Source organism: Prionailurus bengalensis, chromosome C2, assembly GCF_016509475.1.
Source record: "Prionailurus bengalensis isolate Pbe53 chromosome C2, Fcat_Pben_1.1_paternal_pri, whole genome shotgun sequence".
In the NCBI taxonomy this organism is placed as follows: domain Eukaryota; kingdom Metazoa; phylum Chordata; class Mammalia; order Carnivora; family Felidae; genus Prionailurus; species Prionailurus bengalensis.
The window spans coordinates 72,443,455-72,462,569 of record NC_057350.1 but is presented as its reverse complement, the minus strand read 5'-3'; the positions used below and the strand labels follow the sequence as shown (position 1 = coordinate 72,462,569).

Sequence of the window (19,115 nt, the reverse complement as noted above, 5' to 3'; positions counted from 1 at the left end):
TTGATAATGGCTTCTAATTCCTAAACTATAATTTTCACTCTTTACAGTTTACCTTTTTCTGTTCCATTCTTTCATTTTGTTAGGTAGCTAACAATCTTGGAACAGATACCCTCAAACATGTAGTAACCAAGTTTTCTTGTATAGGGACTACTACTTAATCCATCCCCTAATTGATGTATTTCATCAGATTTAAGGTTTGTTTTCTGAGTAATTAATTGTTTTCTCTCTTAGATTGAGATAATTTTATTTATGCTGTAAAATGATAGCAATCATGGAAAGATTTATTTAGGTAAAAGAGGTCTTCTAAATTCTTAATTTTCTTAAGATAATAGATTAATTCTCTTTGATGAAAGAGGGTTAATAGAGCTTCCTCTTCCTCTTATAGATGCATTGTCTATTACTTCAGATGATTTAAATTTTTTGTATGAGCAGTGACTGATACACGTAACATAATTTTGAATTGCCCTTTATCCATCATTTGGCTTATTGTATTTGTCCAGCCAGTTGTTCTTTTTGTTGTTGTTGGATGTTTTTGTTGACAAATGAGTATTCATAGTTTATTTCATAAAGTATGTTTTAGAGTTCCAGTTCTTTGATATCAAAAGCAGGGTCTTAAGCTCAGTTACTTCTATTAGAAACACCTGAATGAAAAACATAGGCCTAACTTAAATTAACATCGTAAACAGGACAATAATAAATTGGGAATTCACTTTTCCTTGCTGTGAAAATAATAAGTAGAGATTAATATTTGAGTTTAGGGGCACCTGGGTGGCTCAGTCAGTTAAGCATCCGACTTCGGCTCAGGTCACGATCTCACTGTGAGTTCGACCCCCGCGTTGGGCTCTGTGCTGACAGCTCAGAGCCTGGAGCCTGTTTCAGATTCTGTGTCTCCCTCTCTCTCTGCCCTTCACCCATTCATGCTGGCTCTCTGTCTCTCTCTGTCTCTCTCTCTCTCTCTGTCTCTCTCTCTCTCTCTCTGTCAAGAATAAATAAACATTAAAAAAAAATAAAAAAAATTTGAGTTTAAACTATAAAATAGTTAAATATATTTAAAGGAGTATACACCATTTTTACAGTATTTCTAAATGAGTAGTTTTTACTGGAAGAGATAGGTCATTAGTAAACTCTTTGGAGATAAACGTTGAAGAGTTTATAGGCCTTTAAAAGATTAATAATTTTTCTGTGCTCTATGTATTGGAGTCTACTTAATAAATAATCCAAGGTAATACCTATATTAACCATCTTTATAGCTAGCATAAAATTCACTGCTTGTTTATATAGCTTATTTTAATATATCTGTGTGATGTATTGTTTGATGCAGTAGTAATGTAATACTGCTTTTATTATGCCTATATTTTTCCATTAGTTTAAAAAAAATGTTTATTTATTTTGAGAGCATGTGTGATCAATTGGGCAGGGTAAGGGCAGAGAGAGGAGGGGAGGAAGAATCCCAAGCAGGCTCTGTACTGTCAGTGCAGAGCCCAGTGTGGGCTTGGTGTCATGAACCATGAGATCATTACCTGAGCTAAAATCAAGAGTTGTATGCTTAATCAACTCAGCCACCCAGGTGCCCCTCCATTAATTTTTTTGTCTGATTTTCTGTTTTGTTTTTGGTAAACCCACTTTTTTTTTTTTTTTTGTGAAAAGAATCTAGGGTAAAGACCTTGGGAGGTAAGGGGAAAATTTTTTTTTTCTCTTCTTTTTTATTTTTACATTTATTTTTTAAGTTTATTATTTATTTTTGAGGGGGGGAAGGGAGAGAGAGAGGGCGCATGACCGAGAGAGAGGGAGAGAGAGAATCCCGAGTAGGCCCTGCGCTGACAGCACAGAGCCCGATGCGGGGCTCTAACTCACAAATCGTGAGATCGTGACCTGAACCAAAATCAAGAGTCAGACATTTAACTGACTGAGCCACCCGGACACCCTTGTTCTCTTTTTTCGGAAATCATTTGAGCCATCTATGCCAGGTACTTTATTCTAGTTGACCTCTGTATGGAAACCATCTAGCAGTCATTTAACACCATGGTTCCTAAAAGTCACTAAGTTTGATGTTCATGTTACTTGTTAATTTGAATGTATTCACAATAGTTACAGAGAGAACATGTAGCAGAAAACAGTTTTCCTTTTGATATTTTCCTACTTCTTTTAATAGAGAAGAAGTTCGTGCCCCAATTCCTCAAAAACAGGAAATATTGGTGGAACCAGAACCTTTGTTTGGTGGTAAGTTCACCTTTTTTTCCTTAGTTTTGTTGGACTCTGTTGTTATCTTTAGAGTTTTAATAAAGCTATCAAAAGATATGAAGTCTTACTCAGAGATTATTACTTCAAGTGTAGAGTCAATTCTTATCTTATAATTCTGTACTCCCTCCAGGAAAATTGCATAGTTGTCTCCAAGGAGAGAACCAGATTAAAAAGTTGATATTTGTTGTGGAAGGCCAAAAAGAGGAAAATTAGCAAAAAGAACTACTACCTTGTAATGGAACAAATCTATCATTTAAAGACTCCGAGTATTTTTTGTTTTGGGGGGCACTTACTTGACTGCCATATCCATCTTTACTCTTTCTTAATTTCCAGAAGCGCTTTTCCTGTTTTGAAAGGAGAAAGTAATACCTTATCCATGCAAAAAATTGTGATATCAATCTGGGTGCATATAGAGACTATAGAAAATGGTACATTTAATTAGAATTAAAGAAAACTTATAGTTTTAGATTAATAAACACTTACCTTTTGCATGCCAAATATTTTAGGCATTAATAGGTATATTAAAAAATAGGAAACAAAGTTATAATCTGGGCAGGCAAAGTCATAGAAATGTATATTGTACATATTGAGAACAGTGATGCAGAGAAATAGACCTATATAAAGTTTTGTAGGTAAACTAGAATAAAGGAGAAGAAATAAATAAGAAAAGGATGAACAAAATGATATAAACCATATGTTTTGATTTGAAAAAACACCTTAGTTGGAGTTTTTTTTAAAGCAATCTTTGACTTGGCAGCTTTGGACTTTACTGTAGTAAGAAATAACAGAATGTACTGTCTAGATTCAGAAATAAAGATGGGAGGAAGAAAACTGTAAGAACTGAATATTGAAGTATAATATGGGCTTTCTGGACTTTGATTCAGCCAGTCATTGTGCTGTTAATATACCAGAAGTAATAAAATATTGTTCATGATTTTTTTCATATAAATGTTATGAATGGATTTTGGAATTGAGGGGGTGATGCCCTTGGAAGCTTTATCGTTTCTTTATTGCCAGGAATAAGGCAGGATTTCTGAGTGGGGTAGACTACAGGAAATAAATTTCTGTGCTGTTTTACCATTGTAGAGAGGCCAAAGAGTTCCCATTGGGAACCATTTCCTTCTTTTCCCTCAGGTTTGATACACAGCAAACAGGGGGATGAGAATGACTATATAGTTAGGAAGTTAGTCCTAACTTTCATATTAGACCTTATTAACTTGATAAAGGTCTTTGGAGTACTGTTTTCTTCTTATGACAGTATTGATTTCAAGTGTGGTCTGGGTGTGTGTGAGGTCAAAATTATTTTCATAGGTTATTTGCCTTTTTTACATTATTGACATTTGGACTGATGGTTCAAAAGCAATGATGAATCAAACTGCATCTTAATTGAAACAGGACAGTGGCACCAAACTGTAAAGTCTTCACTGCTATACGCTCACAATAAAAATTAAAAAGAACTCCTATTTTATTTAATAATAAGTAAAGCAGTACTGCTTGATGAAGCAGTATAAATTAATTTCATTAAATCTTGACCCCTGAGTATACATTTTTTAAACCATTCTGTTTTATGAAATAGGGTATGCATAAAGCACTTCTGCATACTGAAAAGTACTGTGATTACTTTAAGGAAAAGCACTTGTCCAGTTGTTTGAGTTGTGAGCTAAACTAGCTGCTTCTGTCATGGAACATTATTTTTACTTGAAAAATTCCTGACAAACTATGGTGATTTAGACTTCGGCATTTGGCAGACATTTTCTTGAATGTGAATAAAAGCCTATTACTGCTTTAAGACAAACAACTGACATTATTTGTTACCAGTTATTTAAAAAAAAAAAGAGCTTTCAGGCAGAAATTAGGATTTTAGCAAGTTGATATCCATAATTATGAGCTTGATAGCTTCCCAATACTTAAAAGCTTTCTGATAAGATTAGTGGTGACCTTAACAGATGGTGATTTTTAAATTATTATTGTATAATGAAATGTTTGGTGTTTGGAATGTTTGCATAACTCAGTAAACAAATATTTTCTTTTTCTTCTTCTTTTTCTTTTTCTTTTTTTGGTGCAAAAAGGATGGTTTTAATAAAGCACAGGGACAGGACCCATGGGCAGAAAGAGCTGTGACGAATATATTCAAATGACCAGTATACCATATTACAAAATTGTGCATGGGTAAAAGATCTATTCAGACAGTAAGATGGATTGCATAAAAGTTATCTATTGATGTATAACAAATTGCTCCAAAATTTAGCTTCCTGAAACAATAAACATTTGTTATCTCACAGTTTGTATGGTCCAGGAATCCAAAAGTGACTTAGCTGGGTGTCTTTGGTTAGACTTTCTCACAGGGTGTAATCAAGGTGTCAGCCAGAGCTATAATCATCTCAAAGCTTGAATAGAGGAGGATCTCCTAAGCTTACTCATGTGGCTGTTGGTTGTCTGGAGACATCAGTTCCTTACCACAGAGCAAATGAGAGAGCAATAAAAGGCAGCCCATTATAGAAGTCACCATCTTTTTGTAATCTAATCTTAGAAGTGACCTCCCATCACGTCACCTCTTTCACATTCTATTTCATCCTGCCCATATTCAAGATATTCACACACAGGTTATGAATATCGAAGATTGGGAAAATTGGGGGCCATCCTAGAGACTGCTTACCACATAGACCAGTGGATTTTATTGGAACAGATAATGAAAAGTTCATTGATAAGATTTTAGATTCCATGCTGCAACTAACGTTTAAGAAGCTACCACTAGTTGAGTATCAAAGGAGAATATTCACAATGATCTTAAAACACTATTAAAATACTCCTCCCCTTACAACTATGTATCTGTGTTAGGTTGAATTTTAATTTTTTTCATTTATTTGAACTTTGAAAATAACAACAGATAGAATGCAGAAGTGGATCTGAAAATCCAGATATCTTCGCTTAAGTCAGTTATTAATAAGGATTTGTGAAATGTGTGCAGTGCCACTCTTCTTACTAAATATTTATTCTCTACCTGTCCCACTCCCCTATTCTATGAAGCTCTTCTTGAATCTTTTATTAGCTTTTTATAGCTTAGCCTCTTTGACCTCAGTGACCAGCACTCCTGGTATGTGGGCAGTAGAGTGAGAATACAAAGGACTGATGTTTGCTGTATAGCAGATGGTTTGGAAGAGTCAGGAAACCACATATGGAAGAGGCAAGTGGGAGTATGGGCATGCCTTTTTTATTGTGCTTTGCAGATACTGTCTTTTTTTTTTTTTTTTTTAAATAAATGAATGGTTTGTGGTAACCCTGTGTTGAACAAGTCTATCAGTGCCATTTTACCAATAGCATTTGCTCACTTTGTGTGTCTGTGTTATATATTGGTAATTCTTGCAATATTTCAAACATTTTCATTGTTATATTTGTCATGGTGATCTTTGTACCATTGTAATTGTTTTGGGGCACCACAAACCATACCCTTATGAGTTGGTGGACTTGGTTGATACAGTGATTCACCAACCAGCCATTCCCTTGTCTCTCCCTCTTCTTGGGCCTTTCTATTCCCTGAAACACAGCAATATTGGAATTAGGCCAATTAATAACCCTACAATGTCCTCTAAGTGTTCAAGTGAAAGGAAAAGTCATATATCTCTTACTTTAAATCAGAAGTCAGAAATGATTAAGCTGTGTGAGGAAGGCATATTGAAAGCTGAGATAGGCTGAAAGCTAGGCCTCCTGTTCCAATTAGCCTAGTTGCGAATGGAAAGGAAAAAAAAAATTTTTTTAAGTTTGTTTATTTCTTTTGAGAGAGAGTGTGTGTGGGGGGTGGTGGGGCAGGGGGCAGAGAGAGAGGGAGAGAGAGAATCCCAAGAGGCTCCACGCTGTCAATTCAGAGCCAGATGCAGGGCCCAAACTTACAAACAGATCATGACCTGAGCTGAAATCAAGAGTCAGAACCTTAACCAAGTGAGCCACCCAGGCACCCTGCAATGGAAAAAAATTTTGAAAGAAATGAGAAGTGCTACTCCATTGAACACACAAATTATACAAAAGGGAAATAACTTATTGCTGATATGGAGAAAGTTTTAGTGTCAGGATCAAAGATCAAACGAGCTACAACATTCCCTTAAGCCAAAGTGTAATCCAGAGCAAGCCCTAACTCTACAGTTCTATGAAGGCCGAGAGGTGAAGAAGCTACAGAAGAAAAATATGAAGCTAGCAGAGGTTGGTTCATGACATTTAAGGGAAAAAGCCATCTCCATAACATAAAAATGCAAAGGGAAACAGCAAGTGCTGATGTTGAAGCTATAGCAAGTTATCCAGAAGATCTAGTTTGGATAATTAGTGAAGGTGGCTACACTAAGCAACAGGTTTTCAGTTTGACAAAACAGCCTTCTGTTGGAAGAAGATGCTATCTAGGGCTTCCATAGCTAGAGAGGAGAAGTCAGTGCTTCATATCTTCAAAGGAGAGTCTGACTCTGTTGTTTGGGGCTATTGTAGCTGGTGACTTGTTGAAACCAGTGCTCCTTTACCATTCTGAAAATCCTAAGGCCTTTAAGCATTATGCTAAATCTGCTCTGCCTGAGCTCTGTAAATGGAACAACAAAGCCTAGATGACAGCACATCTGTTTGCAACGTGGTTTACCAACTATTTAACCGCACTGTTGAGACCTGCTCAGAAGAAAAGATTCTTTTCAAAATATGACTGCTCAGTGACAACACACCTGGTCATCTAAGAGCTCTGATGGTAATGTCCAACAAGATTAATGTTGTCTTCTTGCTTGCTAGCACACATCCATTCTGCGGCCCATGGATTAAGGAGTGATTTTTACTTTCAAGTCTTACTATTAAAAAAATGAATCCCATAAGGCCATAGACAGTGATTCTTCTGATAGATCTGGGCAATGTAAATTGAAAACCTCGTAGGAAGGATTTACCATTCTAGATGCCATTAAGAACATTCATGATTCATAGAAAGTGGTCACAATAACATTAACAAGAATTTGGAAGCAGTAATTCCAACCCCTCGTGGATGACTTTGGGACTTCGACTTGAGTGGAGGAAGTAACTGCAGATGCGGTAGAAATAGCAGGAGAACTAGAATTAGAAGTAGAGCCTGAAGATGTAACTGAATTGCTGCAGTCTCTTGATAAAACTTGAATGGATGAGGAGTTGCTTCTTAGGGATAAGCAAAGGAAATAGTTTCTTGAGATGGAAGCTACTCCTGGTGAAGATGCTGTGAAGATTGTTGAGATGATAACAAAGGATTTAGGATATTACATAAACTTAGTTGATAAAGCAGTAGCAGGGTTTGAGAGGATTGACTCCAGTTCTTAAAAATTTATTTATTTATTTAAAGAATCTCTGCACCCAATGTGGAGTTGAAACACACAACCTCAATCAGGATCAAGAGTTGCACACTCCACTGACTGAGCCAGCCAGGCGCCCCTTGATTGAGTCCCAATTTTGAAAGAAGTTCATCTCAAATGTTGTCAAACAAAAGTGTATGCTGCAGAGAAATCATTTGTGAAAATAAGAGTCAATTTATGCAGCAGACTTTATTATCTTAAGAAGTTGCCACAGCCACCCCAACTTCAGCAACCACTGTAATCACTCACAGCCATCAACGTAGATTCAAGACCCTTCACTAGCAAAAAAAAATTACAACTTGCTGTAAGCTCCAACAATGGTTAACAGTTTTTAGCAATACATTTTTAAAATTTTATTTTAGAGAGGGTGCCATTGGGGTAGAGGGGCAGAGGGAAAGAGAGAGAATCCTAAGCAGTCTCCATGCCTAGCACAGAGCCCAATGTAGGGCTAGATCCCATGGCCCTGGGACCGTGACCTGAGCTGAAATCAAGAGTTGAACACCCAACTGACTGAGTCACCCAGGTGCCCCAACAAGAAAAATGTTTTAAATTAATGTGTACATTTTTAAAGACATAGTGCTATTGCACACGTAATGGACTACAATATACAGTTGTTCCTTGAACAGCTCGAGGGTTAAGGGAGCAGACTCCCAAGCAGTTGAAAATATGCATATAACTGTTGATTCTCCCCAAAACTTCACTAATAGCCTGCGGTTGACCAGAAGTCTTACCAATAACATAAACAGTTGATTAACACATATTTTGTATGTTATATATATCATATACTGTATTCTTAAAAAAGTAAGCTGGAGAAAAAATGTTAGTAAAAAATCATAAGAGAAAAACTTTACTGTATTTGTTGAAAAATATCCGCATATAAGAAGAGCCTTGCAGTTCAATTCTGTATTATTCTATGGTCCACTTTAGTGTAAACATAAATTTTGTATGTACTGGGAAACTCAAAAATTCATTTGACTCGTTTTAATGTGATATTTGCTTTATTGTGGTAGTCTGAAACCAAACTTACATTATCTCTGAGGTATGCCTATAATAATGATCCTAGTACTAGATGTGTGTCGTGTGTGGACTGAGGAGAGGTTCTTCGGTTTTTGGGTTTTGTTTTTGTTTTTTAGAGAGAGGGTGACCAGAGGAGAGGGCAGGAGGGGGAGGAGAGAGAGAATCGTAACTAGGCACCACGTTCAGTGCAGAACCCAATGCAGGGCTCAATCTCGTAACATTGAGATCTTGACTTGAGCCGAAACCAAGAATTTGACACTTAACTCGCTGAGCCACCCAGGCGCCCCTTTTATTTTTTTTTTCTGGGGACAGATTCTAGGTTAGACTTAGCATAAATGAGGAGGAAACAAATAGGAGCAGATAATGAGCACAAGAAATCAAAGGGGTTGGGTTCAAGGCTAGCAAAAGAGGAAGTAGGAGACATCAGGTGCCTAATAGAAAAGGGCTAAAATGGGAAGAGAGTGGGTATGTGTGTGTGAAATAGTGTAGAATATTGGGTGGCCTGCCTTTGGCAGTTTTAAAAGTAGAAGAAAACTATCTTTTATATGCTACCTCCCCAATCATAATATGCTCTTTTTCGGCAGCCATTCTATGCCTTATCCTTTGATACCCTTACTTTCTTAATTTATGGTTAAAAAGTATCTGATAATGAGTTTTAAGAAGGCATTATTTGACAGGCCATATTATTCTTGCCAGAAACATACATTTGAAATAGGAACTCTTGATTAAAAATAGTTCCAGGATTGAAAAGAGTAACATTCCTTGCTGCTTGAAGGGAGGAGAAAATACTGCAGTATTTAAATTTTAACATTTTCGGTTAAAACAAACTCATATAAATAAAATCCAATACAGAACTAAAACATGGAAGTTTCTTTCTCCTTTTCTTAATCACATCTCTTTTCCTAGAAATAATATTGTGATTCTTTAACATAAATACACAAAAGTACATAAATTATATACAGACAAATAATACTTTAAACAAAAATGAGTTTTTAAAATATATGGTTCTGCATTTTGCTTTTTTATTCCATTGCTCTTAGAAAGAATTATATAATGACATACACAGACTTTTGGGAAAGATGCTTTGACATGGGTGGAGGACTTTTATACTTTGTATCTAACCTTACTGCTCAATTTATCATTTATTAACGCAAAGCATTGTTCTGTTTACATGCTGGCCAAGCATGCCATAAGCCAATTTAATAATTGTTACCCATATTTTAAGAATTGTTAAGTGTCCTTGTTTACTATATATAAATGATCTGGTTTATTGTAATGCACATACATGATCTGGCAAATGATTTGAACATATGCATATAGGAAGATAACATTTTTATTATTGCTTTCTAAACTTCATCTATAAAATACTTAAGGATTGGGTAATAGACACTAGACTGAGTATCAGAAGACCTTGGTTCTGTTCACTTTCCTCTCATTAAACCATTGTGTAACTGGAAAAAAACTTTTTCCAAAATTAAAAATGTTTTTGGTGTTTATAATTCTGTGAATCCACTCACTAAGAATATATAATATTAGGGATTAGAAGTTAGGTACTTAAGTGTCAACTAAAGGGTAGTCCGATTCCTTAGGCTAACCTAAATTAGATATTTGCAGCACGTATATAGCTTCATCACCAGGGGGAGTCCTCCTCAAAATCTTCTTTCTTCCTGTCTTTTACATAAGTTTGGTTAAGTCTCTTAACTGGGCCTTAATTTTCTTATTTGTAAAACAAAATGGTTGGGCTGAAGATGGTTGAGTTTTTGTATATGAATGACTTAAAGGTTTTAAAATATTTTAGTTTTTGAAGAGGACACCTTTATAAATCTATGAGTGTTTTAAAGCAAGATGTGCAGATAAGGAAGTTTTTAGAGTTGTTTCAAAATTAAGGTTTAAATTTCTGTATCAATTTTATTTTTTTCCCCTAAAGCTCCTAAAAGACGACGGCCTGCACGTTCAATATTTGATGGTTTCCGAGATTTTCAAACTGAAACTAGTAGGTATCTTGGGCCAGTTTATTATCTCTCTCTTCCTCCTTCTTCTCTCTTCTGTTCTCTCCCCTCACTCTCCCACATAGAAAACCACAAGTTGGAAAAGCACCCATACACTCTGCTACAAGTCAAGATCCTGGTTTTGGTTTGTTTTATATAGGTTTTTTTTTTTTTTTTTTTTTTAAAGGAAAAAGATTAATCTAAGGAGTCACCTTATTATTTATTTTTAAAATTATTTTAGAGAGAGTGTGTGTGAATTGGGGAGGGGGCGGGGGGGGGCAGAGAGAGAGAGGGAGGGAGGGAGGGAGAGGGGGAGAGAGAATATCTTAAGCAGCCTCCATGCTTAGCACAGAGCCCAACATGGGCCTTGATCTCATGACCCTGGATCATGACCTGAGCTGAAATCAAGAGCTGGACACTTAACTGACTGAGCCACCCAGGCACCCCACGAATCACCTTAAATTTTTAAAAAATATTTTTATTTTATCTTATTATTACTATTTTATTTTATTTATTTTTATTTATTTTTTTATTATTACTATTTTAGAGAGAGAGAGCATGGGAGGGGCAGAGAAGGAGAGCATCCCAAGCATGTTTTGCATTGAGCACAGAGCCTGACTTGGGGCTCAATTTCATGACTGTGAGATCATGACCTGAGCTGAAGTCAAGAGTTGGATGCTCAACTGACTAAGCCACCCAGATATCCCAGGAATCACCTTAATTTATTTTATTGTATTTTATTGTATTTTATTTTATTTTATTTTATTATTTCATTTCAGTTTTCTTTATTATATATGTATTTATTATGTTTATTTTTTATTTATTTTGAGAGAGAGATAGCAAGTAGGGGAGGGGCAGAGAAAGCAAGAGACAGAATTCCAAGCAGGCTCTGTGCTGGCAGCACAGAGCCCAACATGGGGCTTGAACTCACAAACTGTGAGAACATGACCTGAGACAAAATCGGGAGTCGGACGCCCAACTGACTGAGCCACCCAGGCGCCCCTGAAATACCTTATTTTAAAAGGAAATTGTGAGTTCAGTCTGTGATTGTTACTAACTTCCCCTTGAGCTGAATTGTTCCAAATGCTAACCTAACTGATGATAGAATAATAAGAGTGATGGAGAAATGTAAGAAATCTGGTAATTTACAAAGTTAATCAGCTTTTGAACGAGCACTTAAATGTTGACTATAATAAAAGAAAAAGGTGGTTTCCCCCAAGGTCTTGATATCTCACTTCACATCAGTCATAATGGATAGTACCAAATAGGCAAGAAATAAGAAGTGTTGGCAAAGATGTGGAGAATAGGGAACCCTTGTGCACTGTTGATCGGATTGTAGATTGGTGCAGCATATGGAAAACAATATGGAGGTTCTCAAAAAATTAAAAATAGCAATACCATATGACTCAGTAATTACAATTCTTGGTATTTATCCTAAGAAAACAAGAAATATGCACCCCTGTGTTTATTGCAACATTATTTTCAGTAGCCAAGATATGGAAGCAACCTAAGTGCCCATCAATAGATGAATGGGTAGAGAAGATACGGTATTACACAATGGAATATTACTCAGGCACAAACAAGAATGAAACTGGGGCACCTGGGTGGCTCAGTGGGCATCCAACTTCGACTCAGATCATGATCTCACGGTTTGTGAGTTGCAGCCCTGTGGTGGGCTCTGTGCTGACAGCTCGGAGCCTGGAGCCTGCTTCAGATTCTGTGTCTCCCTCTCTCTCTGCCCCTCCCCCATCATGCTCCTCTCTCTCTCCTTCAAAAATAAATGAACATTAAAAAAAAAAAAGAAACCTTGTCATTCATAGCAACATGTATGGACCTTGAGGATATTATGCTAAGTGAAATAAGTCAAAGAAAGACAAATACCATATGATTTCACTTACGTGTGGGATCTAAAAAAAAAAACATGAACAAACAAGCAAAAAGAGACTCCTGCATGCAGAGAATAAATTGGTAGTTGCCAAAGGTGAGTGAGAGGATAGGTGAAATAAATGAAGAGGATTAAGAGATACAGGGGCGCCTGGGTGGCTTAGTCCATTAAGTGTCTGACTCTTGATTTCGGCCCAGGCCATGATCCCAGGGTCGTGAGATCAAGCCTTATGTCAGGCTGTGCTGGGCGTGGAGCCTGCTTAAGATTCTCGATCTCCATCTTCTCCCTTCCTCCCCAACCCACTGCTTGCATTCATGCATGTGGGTGTGCTCTCTCGCTTGTTGGCTCTCTCTCAGAAAAAGAAAAGTCATGGTGATGAAAACTACAACATTGAGAATATAGTCAGTTAATACTGTAATAATTTGTATGGTGACAAAGGTAACTACACTTACAGTGGTAAGCATTTTGTAATGTATATACTTGTTGAATCACTGTGTTACACACCTTAAAGTAAAAGAATATTATGTGTCAACTATATTTCAACTTAAAACAATAATTGAATAATTGGCCAAAAAAAAAAAAAATCCCGATAGCTGTCAGTTTAAAGGAATGACCATAATGAAAATGGATTATTGTAGTGTATTGAAAAACAGAACAGGAAAAAGCCACACCACCCAAAGCAGCCACTATTAACATTTTGGCTATAATTTTTTTGGAATAGGTTTATATCTTTCTGTGGAGTTAAGTCAGAATGAGATTCTTGGCCTTATTCTTTTAGAGGATTTAGTACTTATTTAGCAATGGAATCTTAAAAGGAAAGTTGTTTAGAGAATATGTGAAAAACTATTAGACCATGCTTGATTTTGTAGTTGATTTGTAATGAGCTCACTGAAGCACAGATAGGCCTTGTAACTTTGGAGAGAGTTGAAAGGGAACCCAGACTAACTCTGGTCATTCAGGGAAGCCTGTGCACTTCCAGGAGAAGGTGACAACAGGTGGTGGTGTTCTCTTACTGTCAGAATCTTTGAAGATTGGGAATGTAGCTAGAAATGGCAGATACATTAGGATCATTGAACTGGATAAATGGAGATGGAGTTTTCTCCTCTGCTAAAGTTGGTTTGGAATATGAAAAGGAAATATTGTCATTGTGTGACTCTACTATAATTTTCAGCTTTTATCCTTCCTTACATTTGGATTGAGGGCACCAGCTAAGTCTTAAGACTCCCTCCCCACCTTGCTTTGTTTTGGGGTTTGTTTGTTTTTAGAATCAGCATTAGATATTTGCATTTGCATTTGGGGTCAGGCATGTTGTTCAGTAATTCTTGCAGTTGATGCATGTTTTTTATATTTCTAGATGCACGGCTTTTATTTTCTGGCTAACTGAAATTTCCTTATCCTCCTGTGCTGCAGTTCGGCAAGAACAGGAATTAAGAAATGGAGGAGCAATAGATAAGAAACTGACTACCCTTGCAGATCTTTTCCGGCCACCCATTGATTTGATGCATAAAGGCAGCTTTGAAACAGTAAGTTGTTGGAAATTTTAAGCCTTAGGTATGAATCCTTTTGCATTTTCAATGCCATTTTTTTTCTTTCTAAGAACAAAAAAGTTTCCAGCCTATAGAGAATCGGCATCTTAATAAGTATGACACAAGTGTGAGATACCTAAAAGTTTACATGATTTATATTTATGCCAGCAGTAAATGAGATGATTTGATAAAAATCCTTTTATTACCCTTGTGTGGTATCACTTTAGAATCTTTGCCATTTTGGTAGCTTTTGAAAAAAATCTTAATGTGTTTTAGTTTGTGTGTATCTTTGATTAGTACTGAGACTAGTGTGCCTGTGTTTATTGGCCATTTGTGAATTTTAGGTCTTTTGCCCATATTTCTATGGGAATCTTACTGTATTTTAAAAGAGTATCTATGTAGTTGCAGAATATATTCTCCCTCAGTTCTTGGTTTTAATTTGGCTAACGCCAAAGAAAAACTTTCCAGAGCAGGTTTATTTGGTTGTCTGCTAAATTATAAGCTTAATGAGGGCAGGGGTAACATGTTTCTTTTTATTTTGGTAATCATTGAGACCCAGTTTATGGTATTTTATAGAAACATAGTATTTGTTAAACAAATGAGTTTAGTTAGGATTTTAAATACCCTTCTCTTAAAGTGTTCAAACAGCTGCTTTTGTGTGTTGACTAGCATGTTAATGCTCTTTTGAATCAGAATAGCATTTCCATAGATGTAAATCACTTAAATTTTAGGTAAGTCTTATCTGTTAGGATAAAGTGGGTCAAACAATAATCACAAAAATGAAGTTTGTAGCTACATATTTGGAAGTTAGTTATGCTTGATTTTTTAAAAAGATTTTGTACTTTGACATATTCATGTAGTGGCCTAAATGAAATACTCAGGATTAAAAATTTAACTGTAAGCCCATTCTTCAGTTTTAATTTTCTGAATTGTAAAATCTCAGAGTGTTTGGCTGCAAGTAACAGAAAATCCAAATGATGGTGATTTGACTAAACAAGCATTTCTTTTTGTCATGTAAAGAAGACTAGAGTTGATTGAGGGAGTTTTTGGTGTTCATTAGTCAGCTCAAAGATGTTTTCTTTCTTTGCCTTGTGATCTTAATATGGTAGCTGTGTATCCTCTCTACTGTTCTGGTGATAATTCAGCCATTGAGAGAATAGCAGCAATATAAAAGGCAAAAAGGACTTGAGTTTGTTTTGCCATGTTTCCCATTTTTAGTAGCTTCTGAGTTGCTCAGGGCTGAATGAAATAACTGAGTTTGATTTCGTTTGATCCCTTTGGGCTGATAAAAGCAGTTACTTTGATGCTTGTTCGTTGAGGGAAAATGTGAATCTTGTTTGATCTTGTCCTCTGAAGTTTGATTCACTTTAAGTTATTATATGACCTGTTTTTCTTTGTATTTCATGACCTATATTATTCGCAGCAGTCTATCTTTTATTTACTGATAATATTAAGCTTTATTGTTTACAAGTCTTTAAATGACATAAACACTCCCACAAAAGTTAGGCATTTAATTATGGCTAGTGGTAAATCCATTAGTTTTATAAAAATTAGGGAGGTAATATATAAAATTAAGTCACTGAAGATTAAGGAGGTGAATGTTAAAAATTAGAGGGACACTCTTGCTGCTCAGGCAAAAGCCATAGGTTTGGGCACCATTTTAGATGTAGATTTGAGCTACAGTTTTACAGGTTTAGAAACTGGACTTTCTTAGTGTAACTAGAGGTAGAGTATGTTCAGGTGTTCTGGTTCATGCTAACCAAATGAGAAACTGATTAATTCACTTGTTTACTCAGTAACTATTTATCAAAGCCTTCTATTATAAGGTCTTGTTCTAGGTAATGGGGATTATATTTGTTGGGATAAAGATTTGACGGCATATGAGAGAGACCAGGAAGAAAAAAAACAGCTTAAAACAAGATAGAAGTCCAGATTGTTAGTGGTTCTGCTATATAAAGTTACTAGGAGTGGAGTTTTTTTCTGTATTTCACTGTTGTTTCCTAGGTCTTGCTTGCTTCTGTTCATATGATTCAAGATGGCTCACCACCTTGTTTGCTTTCCAGCCAGCATGAAGGGGGGGAAGGGGCACACTTTTTCCCTTGAAAGGCACAACCTAAAAGTTGTACATATCACTTCTGTTCACATCCCATTAAGCAGAACTCAACAACATAGCCACACATAGCTATAAGAGACACTAGGAAATCCAGATGCTTAGCAAAAATTGGAGCCTCTGTTACTAAGAGGGAGAAGGGGAAAATGGGTATTTGGTACCTATATGCAGTTTCTGCCATAGGGAGATAGTGATAAACAAGCTCTACAGAGTTCTTGCCATCAAAGAGTTTATAATCTAGGGGGAGAAACAGACTATAAACAAATAAAAAACATAATATATAACATATATTTAGTGTACATATATTTTATATGTGTGTTTGGTATGTATGTATATATATAGAGAGAGAGGCAGAAAGGGAGGGAGAGAGGAAGAAAAATTTCAGGTTATAATAGTTGCTGGGAGAAAGAAAAATAGAATAAGGGAAGGAGAGAGGGCTATTTTTTTTTTTAATGTTTATTTTTGAGGGAGCACGCATGCATGTGTGCATACAAGCAAGAGAGGGGCAGGGAGAGAGAATCCCGAGCAGGCTCTGCACTGTCAGTGCCTGGGTGGCTCAACTGATTAAGTGTCTTAACTCCTGATTTTGGCTCAGGCCCTGATCTGACAATTCATGGGATCAAGCCCTGCATTGGGCTCTGCTCTGACCATGCATGCGGAGCCTGCTTGGGATTCATTCTCTCTCTCTCTCTCTCTCTCTCTCTCTCTCTCTCTCTCTCCCTCTCCCCCCCCCCCCCCAAATAAATAAATAAACTTTTTTTTTTAAAGGTACAGTGTTGTTAATGGAAATTAAAAGCAAGGTTGATTTCATAAGTTTCACATATGTCTATAATTGTGATAGAACAGAACTATTTTAGATAGTAAGATCAGGGAAGATTATGAAAGGATGAGATTTGGTAGAAGTCTGAATAGAGTGAAGGACTATGAATCATAGGAATGTCCAAGGGAAGAGCAGACAAAATAGTCAAGTGTAAAGGTACTGATATTGGAAATATCTAGGCCTATTTCTGATACAGCCAAGAAAACCTGTGTAGCTGGAACTGAGTGAGCATAGCACTTAGAATGAATGATCTGACCTGGGCAACGGAACATTTCTTAGGTTTTCTTATTTCTCCACTAGCCCATAAGTTCCATGAACACAGGGACTTTGTTTTATTTACTGTTCCACAGTGCCTGGGAGAGTTTCTGGTACAAGGTTGGCCCTCATTAAATCTGTGTCAAATGATTGAATGGCATAATCTGGAGTACATTGTACAGAAAGAGTCAGAACAATTTCCCTCATATTCCTTAATGCATATTTGTTAAAGTTGCCATTCAGTTACACATGCACCTAGTCCTAATTACTAAGAGTAATTTCAAAAGTACTTGCTATAAATGTGAATAAAAATAATTAGCATTTCCATAAAAAAGTACTGTGTATATTCCTTCTTAGTGTTATATATATATATATATTTCCTCTATATCCTTGTTTTTCATACTTTCCTGATCTGTCTGGGACTGAGAGAGAGGTTAGTCTTTACTGTTTCCCCCTTGTCATGATAAATCCCATCACATACCTATTTGGTGTAGCCATATTTACCCTTGCGTCTCCCTGTAATGGCTTTTAAATATTGACTCAGAACAGCCTAATAGATTCCAAGAGGGAAGATTCATCATTGTCCCATGGTCCACTTACACCTCTAGCCCTTGACTCATATAATTTGTATACTAAGTGAGATTGTGTTAAGACTCTCTTATAGTTAGTCCAGATGTTGCTTTGCATGAAATTTGTATCTTCTGTGGTTCCTTCCTTCTAGCAGTAGTTTCTTAATAGATCTTCAGATGTTTTTGCTGGTATAAGGTTTTGCCCCATGTAAGCTTCAAGAAGGCAGGGGTTTTTGTGTTTTGGTAACTACTATAACCCACCATCCATAACTGTACCTGAAACATAGTAGATACTCAAATACTTGGTGAATGAATGAATCTGAACTAATGAAAGCATGAATGTGAATGAATGAATTTTTAAAAAATAGAAATCAAATGAATGCATCATTTTTAAACTCTGAGCTTTTTAAAATTTATTTTTGAGAGAGAGCACACGAGCTGGGGAGGGACAGAGACAGAGAGAGGGAGGCAGAGGATCCAAAGCAGGCTCTGCACTGACAGCAGAGAGCCTGACGTGGGCTCAAACCCATGAACCATGCTGTGATGACCTGACCTGAGATCGGATGCTTAACCGACTGAGCCACCCAGGCTCCCCTGGACTTTTATTATTTTTGACGTTACACATTTTTTTCCTTGTCAAGTGCTGTAGTCGAGGCAGATGTAAATTTACCTTGTGTGTTAATTTTTTCTTTATTCTCAAATAGTTTTTCTTCCATTAAAACAGTATACTTACTACTCATTTATGAAATCTGTATGCATGCTATAGGTAAGGAAGTAAGTGGGGGCACTACTACATCCTAGGAGCAAGGAGTTATTATATTTATATACTTTAAGCCTTTGAATACAGCTTCCTGACTCAAATACATGGATAATTCTTTTTAGAACTTGGGTTTTCACTTGTGGAATCAGTAGTGAATATTAGAAAATGATTTTCTCTGGGGGATTCATACAAAACAATAGGATAATAGTATTTTCAAGATTGCATAAACCTTAAAACAGAAGATATTCTTAGTTTTGCATTTTATGATACTTTCAAAATGTTATGTTTTTCAATTGTTATTAATCTGAGTTAATTGATTCTTTTTTAAAAAATTTTTTTTTTCCACGTTTTTTATTTATTTTTGGGACAGAGAGAAACAGAGAATGAACGGGGGAGGGGCAGAGAGAGAGAGGGAGACACAGCATCAGAAACAGGCTCCAGGCTCCGAGCCATCAGCCCAGAGCCTGACGCGGGGCTCGAACTCACGGACCGCGAGATCGTGACCTGGCTGAAGTCGGACGCTTAACCGACTGCGCCACCCAGGCGCCCCATTGATTCTTAAGATTTTCCCATGTCAAATTGATTAGGAAAAGAATATTGTTCCA

The 19,115-nt window shown here is 36.5% G+C and overlaps 1 protein-coding gene across 2 annotated transcripts in view; it reads left to right on the top strand.

The window, feature by feature from the left end:
- The window catches only part of UBXN7 (UBX domain protein 7), a 58,356-nt gene that overhangs the window by 21,000 nt on the left and 18,241 nt on the right, over positions 1 to 19,115 (top strand). The window contains exons 3-5 of one of the 2 annotated variants that reach the window (XM_043594471.1): positions 2,153 to 2,220; positions 10,525 to 10,590; positions 13,881 to 13,993. In XM_043594471.1, coding sequence (XP_043450406.1) covers positions 2,153 to 2,220; positions 10,525 to 10,590; positions 13,881 to 13,993 — 247 coding nt within the window. Of the gene's footprint in view, positions 1 to 2,152; positions 2,221 to 5,078; positions 5,426 to 10,524; positions 10,591 to 13,880; positions 13,994 to 19,115 lie in introns of those variants that run through there. The other variant, XM_043594472.1, reaches the window with a different exon arrangement.